General features: G+C 38.5%; 2 protein-coding genes across 2 annotated transcripts in view; one reads left to right on the forward strand and one right to left on the reverse strand.

Annotated features, from left to right (window-relative positions):
* On the forward strand, window positions 1–5,340 carry dtwd1 (DTW domain containing 1). The gene is made up of 4 exons (XM_073850056.1): window positions 1–314; window positions 3,067–3,210; window positions 3,280–3,484; window positions 5,114–5,340. The coding sequence occupies exons 1-4, from the start codon at window positions 135–137 to the stop codon at window positions 5,338–5,340; spliced, it is 756 nt and encodes a 251-aa protein (XP_073706157.1). The 5' UTR covers window positions 1–134.
* Window positions 5,333–21,192, reverse strand: part of nnt2 (nicotinamide nucleotide transhydrogenase 2) — a 23,941-nt gene continuing 8,081 nt past the window's right edge. The window contains exons 8-20 of the mRNA XM_073850055.1: window positions 20,163–20,316; window positions 19,611–19,772; window positions 19,279–19,389; window positions 16,910–17,055; window positions 16,564–16,759; window positions 14,473–14,706; window positions 14,163–14,323; window positions 12,033–12,212; window positions 11,789–11,948; window positions 9,743–9,824; window positions 9,258–9,376; window positions 7,732–7,847; window positions 5,333–5,666 (exon numbers count right to left, since the gene is read on the reverse strand). Of these exons, the coding sequence (XP_073706156.1) occupies window positions 5,520–5,666; window positions 7,732–7,847; window positions 9,258–9,376; window positions 9,743–9,824; window positions 11,789–11,948; window positions 12,033–12,212; window positions 14,163–14,323; window positions 14,473–14,706; window positions 16,564–16,759; window positions 16,910–17,055; window positions 19,279–19,389; window positions 19,611–19,772; window positions 20,163–20,316 (1,968 nt within the window). The 3' untranslated portion in view covers window positions 5,333–5,519. The remainder of the gene's footprint in view (window positions 5,667–7,731; window positions 7,848–9,257; window positions 9,377–9,742; window positions 9,825–11,788; window positions 11,949–12,032; window positions 12,213–14,162; window positions 14,324–14,472; window positions 14,707–16,563; window positions 16,760–16,909; window positions 17,056–19,278; window positions 19,390–19,610; window positions 19,773–20,162; window positions 20,317–21,192) is intronic.

Genomic DNA, 21,192 nt, shown 5'->3' on the forward strand with positions numbered 1-21,192 from the left:
CGCGTCTGTTGCTAGGAAGCCGCCCGCCGCTCTTCCTGCTTCCTCCGGTGCGGTAGTGTTTCCGGTGCGTGGTGCACACGTGGGTTTGTTGTCGTGCTGCTGTGTGCGGAGGGTTCGGGTTCTGTTCGGTGGTCATGTCGGATCAGGAGAGTAGCGCTTTGAGCGGCCTGCTGATCGCGTCGCACGCCCCGCTGGATGACGCGCAGCGCGCCGGCCGGATGAAGTGCTCGCGGTGCGGCGCGTCCCGCATGTTCTACTGCTACAGCTGCTGCGCGCTGGTCGGACTGGAGCCGCGGGACGTTCCGAGCGTCAAGGTGCGTCAAAACATCACATGAAAGAGTGACGCGATCATTCACGCCGATCATAACGCGCGTTTATACTGTCATGCGTCAGTAACGATCGAGAAAACATCCTGTAGATTCGAACTGTGCGCATCTAAAGGAGCAAACCAGCCTATAGAGTCCATTCTGTCATTATTTCTCGCCCTCATTCTGTCCCAAACACGGTCTTTCTTCAATAAAACAAAAAAGGAGATGTTTAGCAATGTTCGAGCTGTTTTTACAGTCAATTAAAGTATATTTACATTTACTTACATTGACAAAAAATGCTAAACATCATTTAAAATGACAAAAAGAACAATAAAACGTGACCCTGAACCACAAAACCAGTCACAAGGGTTAGTTAAAAAAAAAAAAAAAAAAAAAGTTTCCTACTGATGTATGGTTTGTTAGGATAGGACAATATTTAGCTGAGATACAACTATTTGAAAATCTGGAGTCTGAGGGTGCAAAAAAAAAAAATCAGGTTTTGTGGTCCAGGGTTACAAATATGAAATTTAAAGTATTAGTTACACGAATTTCCAAGAACTGAATAACACAAAACAGGGTTTCTGTGGCTCTTAAAATGCCTTTATTCAGACCTTAAAAGCTCTTCAAAGCAGAGAGTCTTAAATTAATAAAGTCATGCCATTAAATGTTGCATGCACTGCAAAAATAGATGTTCCTCCTTAGTATTTTTGTCTTGTTTTCCAGTACAAATAACTAAATATTTACTAAACAGATACATTTACTGGAGATGCAGAATGAGCATATGAAGTCTAGTTTTCTGAGAAATTGAACAAAATTGAGCGAGTTTATAATTAAAACAAGAACAAATGCGACTCTAGAGCACTAAACCATTCTTAAGTAGCACGGCTATATTTGTAGCAATAGCCAACATTACATTGTATGGGTGAAAATGATACAGTTTTCTTTTATGCCAAAAATCATTAGGATATTAAGATCATGATCCATGAAGATATTTAGTAAATTTCCTATCACAAATATATCAAAACGCAATTTTTGATTAGTAATAGGCATTGCTAAGAATTTATTTTGGGCAACTTTTTAAAGTGAATTTTCTCAATATTTAGATTTGTTTTGCACCCTCAGATTGCAGATTTTGAGTTGTATCTCAGCCAAATATTGTCCTGTCCTAACAAACCATACATCAATGGAAAGTTGATTTACTCTCAATTTATTAATCCCAATTTCAAAAAACAATTTTGACTGGTTTTGTGCTCCAGGGTCACAAATATCTGTCAGTGTGGAATGAAAACTTGCTTTCCTTTTGAATTGAACTCACTTTATTTTGATGAATTTCTCATCAAACAAGACTGTCACTTTGCAGTGTGATCAGAAGATACAGTAAAAAAGTTAATTTCATATTCTAGTTGATCTCTCTTTTTTTTATGCAAAATCAAAAAGTAGTGGAGATCTGTTGGAAGTTGCATTTTCAAACTCTGAAGTATTGCTAATGCCAGACATTTACATTTAGAAACCATATTGATTTATGTTTCCTTTGGTTCCTTAAATGTTAAAAAGGTGTGGGGAAAAAGACCCTGCAAAAACCCAGTCAAAATATGATAAAGCTATTTTCTAAGAATGTGTGAGACTTCAGATTCATTAGTCACTATTGGTAAATAACTAGACGAATAACAAGTGTAGTAAATGGTAAAACTATTGTCACAAACCAGTGTTTATTATGGAAGCCTGTTTCCTCCACAGAATAATAGAAAAAAAAAAAAAACGGTTATTGCAACTTATCTCACAATTCAGACTTTTTTCTCCGAATTGTGGACTGTAAACTCACAGTTGCGAGAAAAAAAGTCAGAATTCTGATAAATAAAGTTGCAATTGTGTGATAAAACAATGGATTGTAAGTCATTTCATAGTCCTCAGAACTGGACTTTATAATTTGCAATTGCAAGTTTATATCTCACAAATCTAAAGAAAAAAAAAAAAGTACCTTTTTTTAGTTTTTTATTCATTGGCGGAAACAGGCTTCCATGGCTATGATAGTATTTAAATCCTTTGACAAAAACCAGTTTGCAACTAGGGTTGCAAAAATGTGGAAAATTCCCAGTAAATTTCGGGGAACATTCCAGAAATTTTTCAAACTTTACAGGATTTTTTGGAATCTTCCTGGGATTTTTGGAAAGTTTCTGGAAATTTTCCACCCCTTTCCAACCCTATTTGCCACAAAAAATAAGTGGACATGAATGACACAAAGTCTCGCCCATTTATATCAGAAATGTCTGTCGTTCCTACGTTAAAAATAAGATGGATATAGAGAAGCAGAAACCCTTCTGGTGCTCGAGTTGAATATAAATGTGCGCAAATAGAGCTGTTATGAGTTTAATTTGTGGACCGACCCAATTCTTCACGGCTCCTTGAGGAATTAACAGTGTTTTAAGAATGGTGGTTTTGGATTTACGAGTTAAATACGGCCTGCGGTGAGCATTACTGGAAGAAATGTTCCACAACACGAGTGACTCCATAAATCCAAAACCACTTTTCTAAAAACCCACTGGAAATTCCTGAGGGGAAACGCATGGCTCGCAAATACTCATTCTTCTCATAGTTGCAGAGAAACAAAATGATTTGAGAGCAGGATTTCGGTTAATGTTAGTCACACACGGCTATCAAATGAATAAACATCTCCTTTTTTAACCCGTGGAAAATAAATGTGTGTTTGGAACAGTCGGCGTTTGTTAAAGCTCACGAAACGTCTGTCTGCTGCTTTCAGCTGCCGCTGAAGATCGATATCATCAAGCACCCCAACGAAACGGACGGAAAGAGCACGGCGGTGCAGGCCAAACTGCTGGCGCCGGGGGACGTCACCATCTACACCTACCCCTGCATCCCCGAGCTGGACCAGAGCGCAGAAAACGTGAGCCGGACCTCCGCAAAACCGCCGTGAGCTCAGGCCGGCTCCAGTAACACGCTCTTCTTCCCGCAGATCGTGCTGGTGTTTCCCGGTCCAGACGCCTTGACCGTGGAGGAGCTGTGGGAGCATTTCTCTCCCGACGGGAAGCCCAAGGTGAAGAGGTTAAAAGCGACCGACGCGGAGCCTGAATCTCACAGCTGCCCGATCCAGAGAGTGGTGTTCATCGACAGCACCTGGAACCAGACCACCAGAATCATCACAGACGAACGCCTCCAAGGTGCAGCGGATTGGTTAACTTTGGTGTAAAGCTGCAAACACACGTGGAGAAGAAAGACAAACAAAAAGCAAGTGCAAGAAAAAAAAAAACTGAAACATGGCCTTTAATTACAATGTGAGGTGATGCTGGAAATCCTTATCCTAATTTGGTGTTTGTGGTCGAAAATGAGCATCCTTTTAAAAAGGATTACTCCACTTTTAGAATAAAAAATTTGTGATCGTTTACTCACCCCCATGTCATCCAAGATATTCATGTCTTTCTTTCTTCAGTTGCAAAGAAATTGTTTTTTGAGGAAAACATTTCAGGATTTTGCTCCATATATTGGACTTCAATGGTGCTCAACGTTTTGAAAGTTAAAAATGCTGTTTTAGTGCAACTTCAAAGGGCTCTAAACAATCCCAGCTGAGGAATAAGGGTCTTATCTAGTGAAACGAGCTGTAATTTTCATAAAATAATTAATATTTATACACTTTTTAACCTCAAATGCTCATCTAGTCTAGCTCTGCAGAGTTCAAGACAGTTAGGGTGTGTCTAAAAACTCCCATCTCATTTTCTCCTTCAACTTCAAAAACCTACATCGCTGGTTTACCCTTTTTTTGTAAAGGGTGTTTGATCACTTTGTAAACACTGGGTCGGTACTTCTGCAGCGATGGAGGACGATTCTGAAGTTGGAGGAGAAAATGAGATGGGAGTTTTTAGACATACCCTAACTGTCTTGAACCAGAATACACAGAGTTAATGCAGAGCTAGACAAAACGAGCATTTGAGGTCAAAAGGTATAAAAATTTACTTTTTTTTTTTTTTACCAATCGTTTCACTAGATAGGACCCTTATTCCTCGGCTGGGATTGTTTAGAGCCCTTTGAAGCTGCACTGAAACAGCATTTTTAACCTTCAAAACATTGAGCACCATAGACGCCCACTATATGGAGAACAATCCTGAAATGTTTTCCTCAAAAACTTGAAACTGAAGAAAGAAAGACTTGAGCATCTTGGATGCCATGGGGCTGAGTAAATTATCAGTAAAGTTTTATTTTGGAAGTGACTGTTCGTAGTTTCATTGATCTGAGCTTATCTACATATCTATCTAGTTTCTGAGCAAAAAACAAATATTTATGGTTCAAAAACTGAGGAGAATAAGCTCAGATCAGTGAGGCCTACAAAACTGAATCCAGTACTTCTCATAATATAATACATATTAAGAAATTCATAAGCGTTTTTTTGTAGGCCACAAACACCAGAAGTGTGACAAGGTAGGGAGAAAAAAAATCTAAGAAAGTACAAAAGTTATCCAATTTTTTGCTGAAAATGGTCATGAGGGTTAAAACAAGAAAGATCATATGGTTGCATACATCAAATGATGACTCAAATCCACACGATCCAAAAATTATGAATAAACTTTGTACAGAAGTTATATATATTGACTAGTGAATCAAAATAAATGAACTAAAAAAATACTAACGTTATGTTGGATAATCCATAAACTACAAAAAAAAAGCTAAATCCACATGAAACATGACAGTAATTCTTCACTTGCTTTTTTAATTGTCTTGTTTGGGGTATTTCTTTTGCAACTTTTCGTCGATTTCTTCAGTTTATCTCAGACTAAACGCATGTCATTTCTTCACAGCTTTACCAAACGTGGAGCTGAAGAGCAGGAGAACCTGTTTTTGGCGACATCAGAAAGGATGTCCGGACACGTACCTGGCTACGATTGAGGCCATTTACTACTTCCTGAAGGACCTGCACTGCCACTACTTCTCCGAGTACACAGGAGAATACGACAACCTGCTGTTCTTCTTCTCATTCCTGCACAAACTGATCAACAAAGCAAAACAGGCTGCTGGGAAACTGTGACCCGAGGTCAAATCACATCTGTTTTATTTGAAAGCTAAATGGACTGGATGCAGTTTGTCACAGTGAGACTGAAATACTTTTATTTACAAGTCAAAGGCAGCATGCATTCATTGATTGGCTTTTTTAAGGCACTTTAATGTGTAATAAAGTGGTTTTCTTGTGCGCTTGTCTCGTGTGTGTTAGTAAAAGGCCTCTCTGATCTTGGCCTGTAAACTGTCGCAGGTCTTCTTGGCGTCTCCCAGCAGCATAGCAGTGTTGGGCTTGTAGAAGATGGGATTGTCCACCGCCGCGTATCCCACACCCAGAGTACGCTTCATCACGATCACCTGCACAAACACACACACAACGCTCTGGTCAGGACCCATTCACTGCTGCGGTTCATACTAGGACTGTTCATTTAACACATTTATTTGATGCAATTAATCTTGCAACTATCAATGCATCTAACACAGTGCCCTGTCCTTCATCTTACACTGATGCAGTTTCTGATCAACATGATGCAGAATGATGGAGTCTATTAGAATGCATTTATATGGGCCTAAAATTCAAGATATGAGGGCAAAAATAACCCTCTTATATGTGACCCTGGACCACAAAACCAGTCTTAAGTCGCTGGGGTATATTTGTAGCAATAGCCAAAAATACATAGTATGGGTCAAATTGATTGATTTTTCTTTTATGCCAAAAATCATTAGGAAATTAAGTAAAGATCATGTTCCATGAAGATTTTTTGTAAAATTCCTACTATAAATATATCAAAATGTACTTTTTTATTAGTAATATGCATTGTTAAGAACTTAATTTGAACAACTTTAAAGGTGATTTTCTCAGTATTTTGATTTTTTTGCATCCTCAGATTCCAGATTTTCAAATAGATGTATCTCGGCCAAATATTGTCCTATCATAACAAACCATACATCAATAGAAAACTTATTTATTGAGCTTTCATATGATGTATACATCTCAGTTTTGTAAAATTTAACCTTATGACTGGTTTTGTGGTCTAGGGTCACATATTTATATCATTTGATATGGTTTAGCAATATCACACTAGAAATAGTGCTGTTTTTTTCCCCAATATCTGCACCGTTGCAACGTTTAGTAAAGAAGTTCATATTGTGTTAAAATAGTTATTTTGCTTAAAGGATTTGTTCACTTTGCAGAACAAGAATTTACAGATAATGTACTCATCCAAGATGTTCTTGTCTTTCATAAAGAAATTTGAGGAAAACCTCTCAGGATTTTTCTCCATATAGTGGACTTCTGTGGTGCCCCGAGTTTGAACTTCCAAAATGCAACTATTTATATACTTTTTTACCTGAAACACTCGTCTTGTCTAGCTCTGCCTGAACTCTGTTTTTTCCCAATTCAAGACAGTTAGGGTATGTTGAAAAAACCCCATCTCATTTCCTCCCTCAACTTCAAAATCATCCTACATCACTGTTTGACCTTTTTTTGTGAAGGGCGTTTGATGATCTTTGCACGTTCACTTTGTAAACACTGGGTCGGTACTTCTGCAGCGATGGAGGACAATTTTGAAGTTGATTTTGAAAAGACTACGGAAGCCCGTTTCTGCCACTGAATTAAAAACAAATAATTGTGACTATATCTCAGAATCGTGATATTTAAGTGAGTTATAAAGTCACAATTGCATGATTTAAACTCGCAATTCTGTGTGTCTGGATCATACTTTTTTCTCCTCAAACCTGGGCTTTATAACTCGCAAATTGTGAGTTTATATCTCACAATTCTGAGAAACAGTGTCAGAATTGCGAGACACAAAGTCGCAATTGTGAGAAAAAAAGTCAGAATTGTGAGATACAAAGTTGCAATCTCAATTTTTTGTAAAGTGCATTTGATCTTCTTTGTAAACACTGGGTCGGTACTTCTGGAGCGATGTAAGACACTTTTGAGTTGAGGTAGAAAATGAGATGGGAGATTTTCAACATACCCTAACTGTCTTCAACCAGAGGACACAGAGTATGCATGTGCATTGCAGAGCTAGACAAGACCAGCATTTGAGGTTATAAAGTATATGAAATATTTTTTGTAGGAAAATAACTGATTGTTTGGCTAGATAAGATCTTTATTGCTCCTCTGGGATTGTCTGGAGTCCTTTGAAGCTGCACTGAAACTGCATTTTTAACCTTCAATCCGCTGAGCACCATAGAAGTCGACTATATGGAGAAAAATCCTGGAATGTTTTCCTCAAAAAAAAAACTAATTTCTTTGCGACTGAAGACAGACATGAACATCTTGGATGACACGGGGATGAGTAAATTATCGGGATTTTTTTCATTTGGAAGTGGAGTAATCCTTAACATCTCATCTCAACTAAAACTGATGTGCAATTAATTTTATTTTGCAACCGGCATAGAGTAAACCTCACACCTGTTTGGACTTCCACACTTCCAGCACGGGCATCCCGGCGATTATGGAGTTGGGATCCTCCTGTGCGGCCGAGTTGACGGTGTCGTTGGCCCCGATCACGAGCGCCAGGTCGGTTTCTGCACAACAAACACAGCGAGAACGATCAGAAGGTCCGTCCGCCGCTCTATTAGCCGCTCTCATGCGATGGGATCGGGTTTCTCCTCGCTCTACATGCTTATCTGCGCCAGCTAAACAAAAACACGTGCTGCCCTCCGACTCTGACCGCACAGACGCCAGTTGCGGCAACACGGGGTTGCTGGGATACGTTGCGTGTCTAGGCACAATTACATAATCAAAGTGAATTATTACAAAGATCAGAGTGCTGTAGGACTCCACATGTGTCCCGACCGCTGCCAAACAACTTTACAGCCGTCTGCGGATCCATCCGACTCAAAGATAGAACTTGACACTGCATGCGTGAGATGCACATCAAATCACATGCTCTTTGCTTTATATATAATGCAAAATGAAATTTGCATGTGGGGTACTAAAAGAAATGAATACTTCCATTCATCAAGGATGCATTAAAATGACCAGAAGTGACAGTAAAGGCATTTATAATGTTATAAAAGATTTCTGTTTAAAATAAATGCTGATCTTTTGAACTTTCTATTCTTCTGTGAATCCTGAAAAATAAAATGCATCATGATTTGCGCAAAAATATTGTGCAGCACAAGTTTTCAACATTGATAATCAGAAATGTTTCTTGAGCAAATCAGTATATTAGAATAATTTCTGATAGATAATGTGACACTGAAGACTCAAGTAGTGATACTGAAATTCAGCTTTTTCATCACAAAAATTGATTCGTTTTTAACAGATATTTACATAGAAAACTATGGAAGCCTGTTTCTGCCACTGAATAATAAAAAAAGTTTATTGTGACTAATTGTGAGATATAAATGAGTTATAAAGTCAGAACTGCATGATATAAACTTGCAATTCTGTGAACATATCAGTCTTTTTTTTTCTCCTCAGAACTGGACTACAAAGTTGCAATTGTGAGAAAAAAAAGTCAGAATTGTGAGATACAAAGTGGCAACTACGAGAAAGTCAGAATAGTAAGATTAAAACGTCGCAAATTCGAAAAAAGACAGAATTGCGAGTATATATATATATATTGCAATTTGGACTTTATAGCTCGCAATTGTGAATTTACATCTTACAAAAAAAAGCAATTCTGACTTATTTTCTGAGATATAAACTGCAATCGCGAGTTATAAAGTCAGAAATGTGAGCTATAAAGTCACAATTACCTTACATTATTTTTTATCCAGTGGTGGAAACAGGCATCCATAGAAAATAGCTATTTAAAAATTTGAAGAGTGTTACTGTATTTTTGATCAAATAAATGTAGCCTTGGTTTTGAAAGGGGCTTCTTTTAAATGTCTGAAATGTAGTGTAGACAGATACTACAGATTCAGAATTAATGTGATGGAAAACATAAAAATAAAACAAGCGTCATCAGCGTTTGTGTTGGATCTGACCAGGGAAATCCTCGTTGATCTCGTCCATCTCCAGAACCACGTCGTACGGGACGCCGGCCTCGGCCAGGAGCACGTTGAGCTGTCCGGGCATGCGGCCCGCCACCGGGTGAATCCCAAACCTGAGAGACGCACACGTGATGTTGGTTATTGGATCAGGTTTACATCAGAATGATTCACTATCAAACGTTTCAACATCAGAACACATGGGAGTTTATCCCTCATGCTGTAAATTCGCCATCTGCGCCGCTCTGATGTAAATACTCGCAGAATGTTTTACACTTTCCCTCTTTATTTACAGAAGGGCTGCATTTTTACCAGTGTTTTTTATTAGACACAGATGTGTTTTGTCTTCTTTTTAACAGAGTTACGCCGACGACCTGCCAAGCACTCGAGACGTTGGACGTGAAGTGTGAGAATTTAGCATGCCGTTATTTCTGGAGCTTATTTTGATCCGATCTGAACGAGCGTGTGACCGAGTGTCTGACCTCACGCTCTTGCCCTGCTCTCTCAACATCTTCACCATGTCAGCGATCGGATACTGAGCCTTGGCCGCACACAGACCCCATCCTGTGAGGAGAAAACACACACACACAGATTCATGTAGGTTATTAATCTAGTGTGTTTTCTGAGAATCTCAGGCGCTCTGAGGTCAGCGAGGAATCCCCCAAACCCCCAAACTCAGATGGTCTCAAGATCCACATTTGCTGCTAATAACTGGAGGAGCGTGGAGAATTGTGTCATCGGCCGCGTTGTGTGCTGACTTTCAGGGAAATCCGTTTGATTGCATTCAGACTGCAGAGTTTCCTGAACTCCAGATGTCTCCCTACAGGACGATCGCGTGTGGAGACGAGACACGCACACATATGTGACCCTCTCGCGTTCCTCTTGGTCAGATTTCTCAACCGTGATTTGTTTTGAGACCGTATTGTGGATTAAACTGACAATGTCAATAATTCGTTTGTCGGGAAACCCAAATGTTCTAAAACAGATTTCATAATGCTGGATATCAGCACAAACCCAATGACTAACCATTATTTGTATATCCAGTGTTATTCACGTAAACCATATTTACTAATCGCAAACCTCATCTGGTTGATGTTTGTTTCGTCTCTAAATGTAAACCATCCCATCATCCAGCTCTAAGACTGTGAGACGTTAAGATAGTAGAAACATTAACATTATGAATTTCAGTGCAGCTGCTTTGAAACCATGTGGATTGAGAGAAAACACACAAATAAACTGCCGGACTAGTTTGTAGTTGATGTGGAGCTTAAGGCTCTGTCTGCTGTTTCTGCAGGTGTGTCTGGAAGACAGAAGGAAACAGATGTGAGTTTGAGAGAGAGAGACATCCTTTGACAAACACTGACCTCTAGTGTTCAAACATCTGACAAACAGCTTCTTAAAAGGATTAGTTCACTTGCAGAACAAACATTTCCTGATCATTTGCTCACCCCCTTGTCATCCAAGATGTTCATGTCTTTCTTTCTTCGGTTGTAATGAAATTGTTTTGTGAGGGAAGCATTTCAGGAGTGTTCTCCATATAGTGGACTTCTATGGTGCCCTGAGTTTGAACTTCCAAAATGCAGTTTAAATGCAGCTTTAAAGGGCTCCAAACAATCCCAGCCTAGGAATAAAGGTCTTATCTAGTGAAAAAATATATATTTATACAGTTTAACCACAAATGCTGGCATTGTCTAGCTCTGTGATGCACACTCTGTGTTCAGGTTCAAGACAGTTAGTCGACAGGAATTTGGGAAAACTCCCATCTCATTAGTTATTTCTTCAAAAATGACTAATTGTTTTGCTAGTTTTGACCTTTATTCCTCAGCTGGGATTGTTTAGAACGCTTTGAAGGTGCATTTACAACTTTCAGTCCATTGAGCACCATTGAAGTCCACTACACTGCGAAAATGCTTTTCTTTCTTAGATTTTTTGTTTTGCTTTCAGCCAAAAATCTCTAAAAATTCTTAAATCAGGGAGGATTTTCTAAATGAGTAACAAAAAAAAGTCAAAATTAAGTAAATTTTTGCTTAGAACAAGCAAAATACTCTGCCAATCTTATTTTCGAACATAAAACAAGATTATGTTTCTTACCCCATTGGCAGATTATTTTGCTTGTTTCAAGCCAAAACGCACTCAGTTTTGACTTGTTTTTTCTGAAAACAAGACATTTTTTTTTACTCATCTAGAACAAGACAAAAAAAAATCTAAGTAAGAAAAGCATTTTTTGCAGTGCTTAAGGAAGAAAATCCTGGAATGTTTTTCTTAAAAAACTGAATTTCTTTGTGACTGAAGAAAGAAAGACATTAGCATCTTGGATGACAAGGGGGTGAGTAGTAAATTATCAGGAAATGTTTATTTTGGAAGTGGAGTAATCCTTTAAGTTCAGTGACAGTATCTGTTTATGTGTGTGTGTGTGTGTGTGTGTGTGTGTGTGTGTGTGTGTGTGTCTGTGTGTGTCTGTGTGTGTCTGTGTGTGTCTGTGTGTGTGTGTGTGTGTGTGTGTGTGTTTGTGTCTGTGTGTGACAAACCAGGTGTAATGATGATGCTATTGGCCTCTTTGATCATGTCGATCGACTGCTCCACGTTGACCTCTGTGTGTGTGCCGGTGATCTCCATGGGCTTCCCGCCGGCGGTGGATGAGGTTCCGTATCCTCCCAGAATGACGTTTGGCAGGGAACGGTTCATGGCCTGCGGAAGAACAGAAGAACACGCATCAGCGGAAGAGCTGGAGGAGTTTCTCTGGTTAATCACACTGTTCTCAGGTTTACTGACCACACACATGATGTAGGACAGGATGGCACCGGACGAGCCGATCAGAGCGCCGACGATGGTCATCAGGTTGTTGTCCAGCAGGAATCCCTCTGCACACAACGCCCATCCGGAGTAACTGTTCAACACCGTGATCACAACCGGCATATCAGCTCCTCCGATGGCTGCGGTGAGCGTCACACCCTACACACACACACACACACACACACACACACACACACACACACACACATTAATACAACCTTAAAGGAACACTCCACTTTTTTTGGAAATCGGCTCATTCTCCAACTCCCCCCGAGTTAATAAGTTGAGTTTTACCGTTTTGAAATCCATTCAGCTGTTCTCCTGTTCTGGCGATATCACTTTTAGCATAGCTTAGCATAGATCATTGAATCCTATTAGACCAATAGCATCGCGTTCAAAAATGACCAACGAGTTTCCATATTTGTTCTATTTAAAACTTGACTCTTCTGCAGTTATATCGCGTACTAAGACCGGTGGAAAATAAAGCTGTGATTTTCTAGGAAGATAAGATTAGGAACTACACTCCCATTCCGGCGTAATATTCAAGGAAGTTTGGAGTTGGAGAATGATCCTATTTCCAAAAAAAGTGGAGTGTTGCTTTAAAACAGAATGGCCATTTTAATAATGAATATACATTTTACCATTTTTTTTTTTCAAAGCTCTAAAAAAAAAAAAAAAAATCATAGAAATTGTGAGTAAAAATACCTTAAGCACATATGAAAAAAATACATTATGTACCAAGCTTTTTTGCAAATACAGGTAATTTACCTAGAAATACTTTGTTTTGTAACATTTATGACTGTTATAGCACCATCTGTGGACCGATCTCTTGTGGCCCAAAAACGTTGTTTGCTTGTTTAGAATCACAGGTCGCATGTGCTCACTAGGTTTCGTGAAGTTTTAAGGTTTTCCTTTAGGCTTTATAGAATTTGGGGTAAATTCAAAAAGGCCTCTTTTCTAAACGACCCCGTTAGAGCTTCTCAAAGGGTAAATGTAAACATTTTTGATAATTATTGACCTAGAGAGTCCAGAGAACTGTACTGACATGTTTTTTTTCAAATTGAGCAAAAAAACCAGGACTAGTTTGCAAAAGTAGTTTTTTTACATCTTCACATTTAACAAATGTTTTGATTGACAGCAGTGCTTCTAGAGGCAAAGTTGTCCAGAACAAAGAGTTCTGCCGTATGATACAAATATCACCTGTATGTGAGAAAAACCAAGCAATTTCTCTCAGACCTTTGAGGCCATGAGCCAAACAGGCCCACAGAGTTTCGTTCCGATCGGCCTCCGTTAACAATGTCTAGTAGGTGCTCAAACTTTAAGCGGCCAAAGGCCAAATGTTATTTTTAGATACGCAAATGTCCTTATAGTCACTTGTGGCACTTTGGACCAAGACTGTGCACAGCGATTCTCACGTTGATAGGACAAATAATAGCATAGGTATAGCCATTTTCATGTTTTTCCTTCTTATAGGGCCACCAAGTGGCCAAGCTTCACAATTTTTGTCCTGCGACCTTAGATTGAGCTCTTACATAAGTTTTCTGAGTTTGCAGAAGATATCTCATTCCGTTCAGGCATTTTACTAAAAGTGTTCCTGCCTCTTTCAAACGCTTTGGCGTCCCTTTGCTACCGGGAATTACAAAGTTTGACCTTTTTTTTTTTTTTTTGATAATTATTGGCATTTACTGTCCAGAGAATCTTTCCGCACTGGTGTGGTTCTGATCGGGCAAAAAACCTAGGACTAGTACGCAAAAGTAGCTTTTGCAAAAAATCCAAAATACCCCCCAAAAAAAGCTCAAAATCGTGTTTTGTCTGGTGTGAGCCAAGAATTTCAACAACGTAAGACACTTGAGCCTAGGAGTTATGAACGATTTTGTACTTTTGATGGCTGTAGCGCCCCCGTCAGGCCGATTGGGGCGAGCTTTGGTGACGTTGTCGGCGAAGTGAGTACTACCATCTCTCCAAGTTTCAAGTCTCTACGACTTACAGTTCGTCTGCATGATCAATTTACGTGGAGATCGCTGATCCGTGACCATTCTAACAATTACAATAGGGCTTGAACCCCTAAATATTAATTTTAAAATATGTGTTGGTCAGGGCTGAGCTCACCATGACGGTGGAGAGGCCGGAGACGCCCAGCAAACAGCCCATGCCCATGTTATAACTGTCACTCAGCATGAAGGGCACCATCCCGCCCACCGACGCCGCCATCAGACCCGCGTTCAGCATGTGGCGACCAGGCAGCATCAGAGGAGAAGAGTCCAACAAACCTGAACACAAACACACAGGAGCATCGTGATGTGTGCGAACATCAAACTGAGATCAGCAGTAAATGATGAAACACGTGGGAGATATTCAGGCTGAATCATGCAGATCAGTTTCTAATAAGAACGAGTGTGTTTGATTCCACTGAATCCACCTTGTAGTTTTCCGTAGGCCACCAGAGAGCCGCTGAAGGTCACTCCGCCGATGTAGGTGCCCAGATACGCCACGATCTTCAGCATGCTGGCGGCCGGATGGGCATCCAGGTGCGGGTGCTCGATCATGAACTCTGCGACGCAGGTGAGAACCGCCGCCAGACCCACCAGACTGTGGAACGCAGCGACCAGCTGAGGCAGATCCGAGATCTCAATGCGCTTGGCGATGGTCAGACCTGAGGATGTGACATAAAACACACCAGGTCATGCATTATGTCTTCAGAGAAATGATGCAATCTGAGATATTCTGTTTTTGAGAATCATTTGTACGAGTCTTGTGTAAGTCTTGTATTCTCCCTTAATCAACAGAAAAAAACACCACAAATGAGCTAGATTACTATTTTCTGATCAACTCAGCCCATTTCTCAGCCCAAATCCTGATTTCAAGGTCTGAATTATGGCCAAAGAGAGAAGAAAATGAAAATGCTTTTACTTCATCCACACAGCCACAGAAAATAGATTTTGTAAAAAGAAAAAAAATATACAGTACAGACCAAAAGTTTGGACACATCTTCTCATTCAGGTGTCAAAAGTTTTGGTCTGTACTCTAGATATGAATTCAACTGAAAAAAACTTGTGAAACAATATCTTTCAGGTGGTCAAATAGCAAATAGTGGAGCTCTGCAGCCACCTACTGGTAAAAGTTATTTGTAGTTGTTTTTTTAACTTTTAAAACTGGATTTTCCAAAAGATGGGCAAAAATCTTACACTAAACCATGTGAAATTATCCATGTACTCCCCATGAATTAAAGTTAGACACGTGAGTCTTTTATAAAGTGAATTTTACATAAAGCAGTTTTTGTATAAAAACCCATTTAAAAAAATATCAATGTAGAGTAAAAACTTTAATAAACAGATAAAATATACAGTACATTCATTTGAATGAGAAGGTGTGTCCAAACGTTTGGTCTGTGCTGTATAAACTCATTCTTTAACATTAAACGGAGTATTTGAACTAATTCTCCATTCCTTTGCAGATTGCAAGTAAAATAATACATTTTGAATACTTCTTTTTGTCATTAAAAATCTAACTTTTGACATTTGAATGCTTTTGCTTGTTTTGATAAGTACATAAAAGCTGATACAAACGTAAAATAAAAAACTGTTTTATTTTGTGAAATGATGAACATGATGAAATGTTTTTATTGATATTTTAACAATTTAGGTTCTATTAGGCCTTTTTTATTATTTAATATACAATGTACTGCAAACGTGCAGCTTTAATGTTTTGCTCTTTTAAGGCAAGACACTGCAAATTAATATGGAAAAATATTAGTTATAGCTATAACTAATAGTTATAACCTTACCTACCCAGGTGATTACATTAATAATTGCAAACATTGGTTGTATTACAAGTTTTCTCCAATGTTAGGTTTAAATATGCAAATGAGCCATTATTTAATGAAATATGCACCAAGTTGAATACATTTCTAGTACAAGAATCTAAACATCTGGATGAATTCAGTTTCAAAATTCTTGTTTAATTTTTTTGACATATTAGAGTCAAATGTTTTTGCAGAGGGAATTTGGGGTATTTATTTTTTGTCGCTTCATAATTCCAAAAATACAGACAGAAAACAAGATATTTTGACGATTTGGCGGATATAAAAGGTATATAATCACGCAAATTACATCTAAACAAATCCCTCAGTAAAAACCTTCAGGATATAGACAGAAATAAAGAGGTAAAGTGTGGTGTGTGTAAGTGCTACTGAAGTGGTAGTATGGCTCAGTGTAGGAAAAAAAACTCATTTTAAGAAAACAGCCTTAAAAAATATGTATTGTAATTGGAATCTATTGTCACAAATAGGTAAAGTGTTCTAAAGGATGTTTGGATGTTTTCTTTCCACTAGCTTGAAAAAACACTTTATGAAAAACCAAAAATCTGAAAATGAAAACTTGACAGGTGCGTGAACAAAAAGTGTTTTTGCCTGTAGTGTCTCTCCTTCATTCACATGCTTATAAATAAATGTGGAACCCAGAGGGGCATTCACTCCGAGAATCATCAATTAACTAGAATAAGTGTTTCTTACCCAGAGTTCCACCTGTGGCCATGGCAAGGGACATCTGCGACAGGAGCTCAGGTGAGGGTTTCAGAGCGCCCAGCGTAGCGGCGATTCCTCCGGCCACCCCGATCATTCCCAGAGCATTACCCAAACGACTGGTGCCCTGAGCGGAGAGTCCAGCCAGAGCCCCGACACAACACATACCCGAACCCAGATACATCATCTACACACAAACACACGGATTCAGACCTGAGCCCAGATACATCCTCTACACACACACACACACACACACACACACACACACACACACACACACACACACACACACACACTCTGATTATGGAGTCACATGACTCTCTCTCACACACCACACCTGCTCGATGCTGTATCCTCCGACCAGAGACGCCCCGTATCCGCCCACAAACGCCAGGCCGGGCAGAGAGTAGAGGTAGTTGTGCTCCGGAGGATCCGTCGGCCTCTTAAACATGTCCAGCATCCTCTGTGTGATCAGAAAACCCCCTGAAGAGCACATGCAGCAGATCAAACATCAGTACGGAGCTGTTCAGCACTACATGAAGGCTGTAGAACACAACATTATGTATAAATACAGTATGTTCAGAATGTGGCTCAGTGTCATTGCCTAATCATAACAGGGATGAGTTAAAATTATATTAATTATTTGCATTGATTATTGATAAAATATAGTTTGATATTGATTATTTGAACTATATTATATAATATTTGATTTACATAATTAACATAATAATAATTAGTAGTAGCAATGTAATGATGTGTGACCCTGGACCACAAAACCAGTCATAAGTGTAAATTTGTCAAAATTGAGATTCTTACGTCATCTGAAAGCTGAGTAAATAAGCTTTCCATTGATATATTGTTTGTTAAAATAGGACAATGTTTGTCTGAGATACAACTATTTGAAAACCTGGAATCTGAGGATGCAAAAAAAACTAAATATTGAGAAAATCGCCTTAAAAGTTGTCCAAATGAAGTTCTTAGCAATGCATATTACTAATCAAAAATCAAGTTTTTATATATTTATGGTAGAAAATTTACTAAATATCTTCATGGAACATGATCTTTACTTAATATCCTAATGATTTTTAGCATAAAAGAAAAATCGATAATTTTGACCCATACAATGTATTTTTGGCTATTGCTACAAATATACCCCAGCGACTTAAGACTGGTTTTGTGCTCCAGGGTCACATATATTGTTACACTGAAAAAAAGCTTTTCTTACTTACTTTTCTTACGTCTTGTTTTCAGAAAAAAATAAGTCAAAATGAAGAGTTTTTGCTTAAAAGAAGCCAAATAATCTGCCTATGGGGCAAGCAAACAAATCTTATTTAAAACAGAAAACAAGATTATTTTTCTTACCCCATTGGCAGATTATTTTGCTTGTTTAAAGCGAAAACACACTTAATTTTGACTTATTTTTTTCTGAAAACAAGACAATTTTTACTTGTCTAGAAAATCCTTCTTGATTTAAGATTTTTTCAATATTTTGGCTGAAAACAAGACAAAAAAAATCTAAGAAAAGCTTTTCGCAGTGATCATTTCAATATCAAATGATATTTAATATTAACCTAACTTTATTTAAATGCAAAAAATATATTTAATGAGGATGCAAGTTGAAATTATATATTTCCTTCTCCCCTCAATAACCAGTTTTTGCTGACAAAATGATACAAAATTACAAAAATCACAAAATGAATCATGGTTCATTTTATCTATACTGACTCTCCCAGTTTTTGTTATAGTTCATATTATATAAAGCAGGTGATCTTAGAATATTGTGTTTTTTCTGTCATAAAGGTTGAGAACTATTGTTTTATGTATTGTGTTGTGGTTCACAGGATGTACAGTTGAAGTCAAAAGTTTATGTACACTTTGCAGAATCTGCAAAATATTAATTATTTTACCAAAATAAGAGCAATCATACAATTATACAAAGTGCATGTTTTTTTTTTTTTGTGTAATACTGACCTGAATACGATATTTCATATAAAAGACATGATTTTGAGATCCATCTTTTCAGACTGAGGACAACTGAGGGACTCATATGCAACTATTACAGAAGGTTCAAACACTCACTGATGCTCCAGAAGGACAAACATGCATTAAGAGCCTTTTTTAATTTGAAGATCAGGTTAAATGTAAATATTTTGTCTTCTGGGAAACATGCAAGTATCTTCTGTAGCCTCTGATGGGCAGTACTAAATTAAAAAATATGATATTTAAGCAAAATAAGAAAAATTGACACATTCTCATTCTGTTCAAAAGTTTTCACCCCTGGCTCTTAATGCATGGTTTTTCCTTCTGGAGCATCAGTGAGTGTTTGAACCTTCTGTAATAGTTGCATATGAGTCCCTCAGTTGTCCTCAGTGTGAAAAGATGGATCTCAAAATCATACAGTCATTGTTGGAAAGGGTTCAAATACACAAAAATACTGAAAAAACTGAATTTGTGGGACGGATTTTTCTGAAGAACAGCAGACAGATTAACTGTTCAGGACAAACAAAGAAACTCATGAACAACTATCACTAAACCAAAAAACACACAGCTGTGGATCATTCAGGTCGGTACTAAATAAACAATAACATGCATTTTGTTCTGTATGATCTCTCTTATTTTGGTAAAATAATTAACATTTAGCAGATTCTGAAAGGTGTATGTAAACTTTTGACCTCAGCTGTTGTTACCGTGTTGTTCCTGTCTGACCTGCGATGTTGATGGAGGACACAAACGCAGCGAGCAGCGCCAGAGACTCAGGAAGAGATGAAGGTGTCAGACCTCCACCCATCAGCACCAGCCCACCCACCGCCGTCAGACCTGAACATCACAAACAGATTTAGGTTTCTAGAAATTGTGACTTTCCGTAGACTTCTTCGGTTCTTATACAGACCAAACAATATATTCTTCACAGTACAGAAAACTTGTTTGCATTGTTACACTTTCAGATAAGCATCATTTAGTATTGTTACATTTTCTCCCCTTGTGAGGACCGCAGGACACACTCTCACTGACAGATATGATCAGGCGTATCATCTGACCTGAGATGGCGTTGGTCACTGACATCAGCGGCGAGTGCAGTGCTGGAGTCACGCCCCACACCGTGTGATATCCCACAATTCCAGCGAGGCCAAACGTCGTCACCATCTGAGTGAAGGCAGCGTTAGGAGAGGCGATACCCAAACCTAGCACGGTCGAGAGACCTTCATAACAACAGAGAGAGAGAGAGAGAGAGTTCCTCCATAGTTCAAAAGTTGTCTTTACAAACTTGATCTAGTTCATTATTTTAATCAATCTTTAAATGTATTGCCATATATCATCTACACTGACTATTCTATGGCAAATACAGATTCAATGTTCAGTAAATACAAACATTTTAAATTATAAACATTTGAAAACATGCATGTAAAAACATACAAAATAACTCAAAATATTAGTTAATTGTACTTGCTCAAAACTCTAAAAAGTTTTTTCTAGTCCTCCTTACAAAACAAGTAATGTCCTGTTTCCTTTTTGTTCATGCATTCCTATATTCATGCATTCATTCATTGATCTATTTGTTTGTCCATTCGTTTGTTAGTTTGATTTCTGACCTGCAGTGTAGACTCCTGCTGAAGTCATGGTGCGTCTGAAAGGGGAGATTACTGCCTTTTTCTCAGCTTCCAGCTCAGCTACGGTCTTCTGTTTGGCGGGTGCCGGCGGCGGGCTGGTTTTCGGCAGCGGAGAGGGAAAAATATTCTTACCTTGCTGTAAAAAGCAAAATAAAACATGAATTTACAGTGCCTTGCAAAAGTATTCATTTTTTTCACATTTTGTTGCAGCATTATGTTAAACTGCTTTGAGTTTTTCCCCACATCAGTTTACACTCCATACACCATAATAATGACAAAGCACAAACCAGATTTGCAAATTTGACAAATGTATTAAAAATAAAACACTGAGATAAGTAGATTGCATAAGTATTCATACCCTTAACTCAGTCCATAGTTGAAGCAGCTTTACAGCCTCAAGTGTTTTTGGGTCTGATGTGAGCATCTTTGCACATCTGCATTTGGCAATTATCTGCCATTCTTTGCCTCACCTTTTCACCTCTCCATCTCTGTCAGCTTGGACATTTTCTAGAGTCCTAGTTGTTCCAGTCGTCTTCCATTATGGAGAATGCTTCTGTCAACCTTCAATGCAGCAGATTTGTTTCTGAACTCTTCTCTAGATCATCGCCTTAACGCAAGTCTGTCACTGAGCTCTACAGACTCTGATATGATTTTTGCTCTGATCTGCATTTTCAGCTGTTAGACCTTTTCTGAGAGGTGTGTGTCTTTCTAAATCAGACTCATTCAAATGAATTTGCCACAGTTTAACTCCACTCCAAGTGTAGGAACATCTAGAAGCAATATGATGCTCCTGAGCTCAATCTCGAGTGTCCCAGAAAAGGGTACGAATACTTATGCAATGGGATCTTTTCAGTTTTTTATTTTTAATAAATTTGCACTAATGTTAAAAACCTATTTTTGCTTTGCCATTATGGAGTAGGGAGTGTAGATTGATGTGGGAAAAAAGTAATTTAAAGCAGTTTAACATAAGGCAGCAGCATAGCAAAATGTGAAAAAAATGAAGCGGTATGAA

This window comes from Garra rufa, chromosome 11 (assembly GCF_049309525.1).
Source record: "Garra rufa chromosome 11, GarRuf1.0, whole genome shotgun sequence".
Classification (NCBI taxonomy): Eukaryota; Metazoa; Chordata; class Actinopteri; order Cypriniformes; family Cyprinidae; genus Garra; species Garra rufa.

Excerpts from the sequence above, each read along its gene's own strand:
- dtwd1 (XM_073850056.1), top strand. The coding sequence starts at position 135 with ATGTCGGATCAGGAGAGTAGCGCTTTGAGCGGCCTGCTGATCGCGTCG. Across the intron at positions 315-3,066 it reads GGGACGTTCCGAGCGTCAAG|CTGCCGCTGAAGATCGATAT; the intron begins GTGCGTCAAAAC and ends TGCTGCTTTCAG. Across the intron at positions 3,485-5,113 it reads CACAGACGAACGCCTCCAAG|CTTTACCAAACGTGGAGCTG; the intron begins GTGCAGCGGATT and ends ATTTCTTCACAG.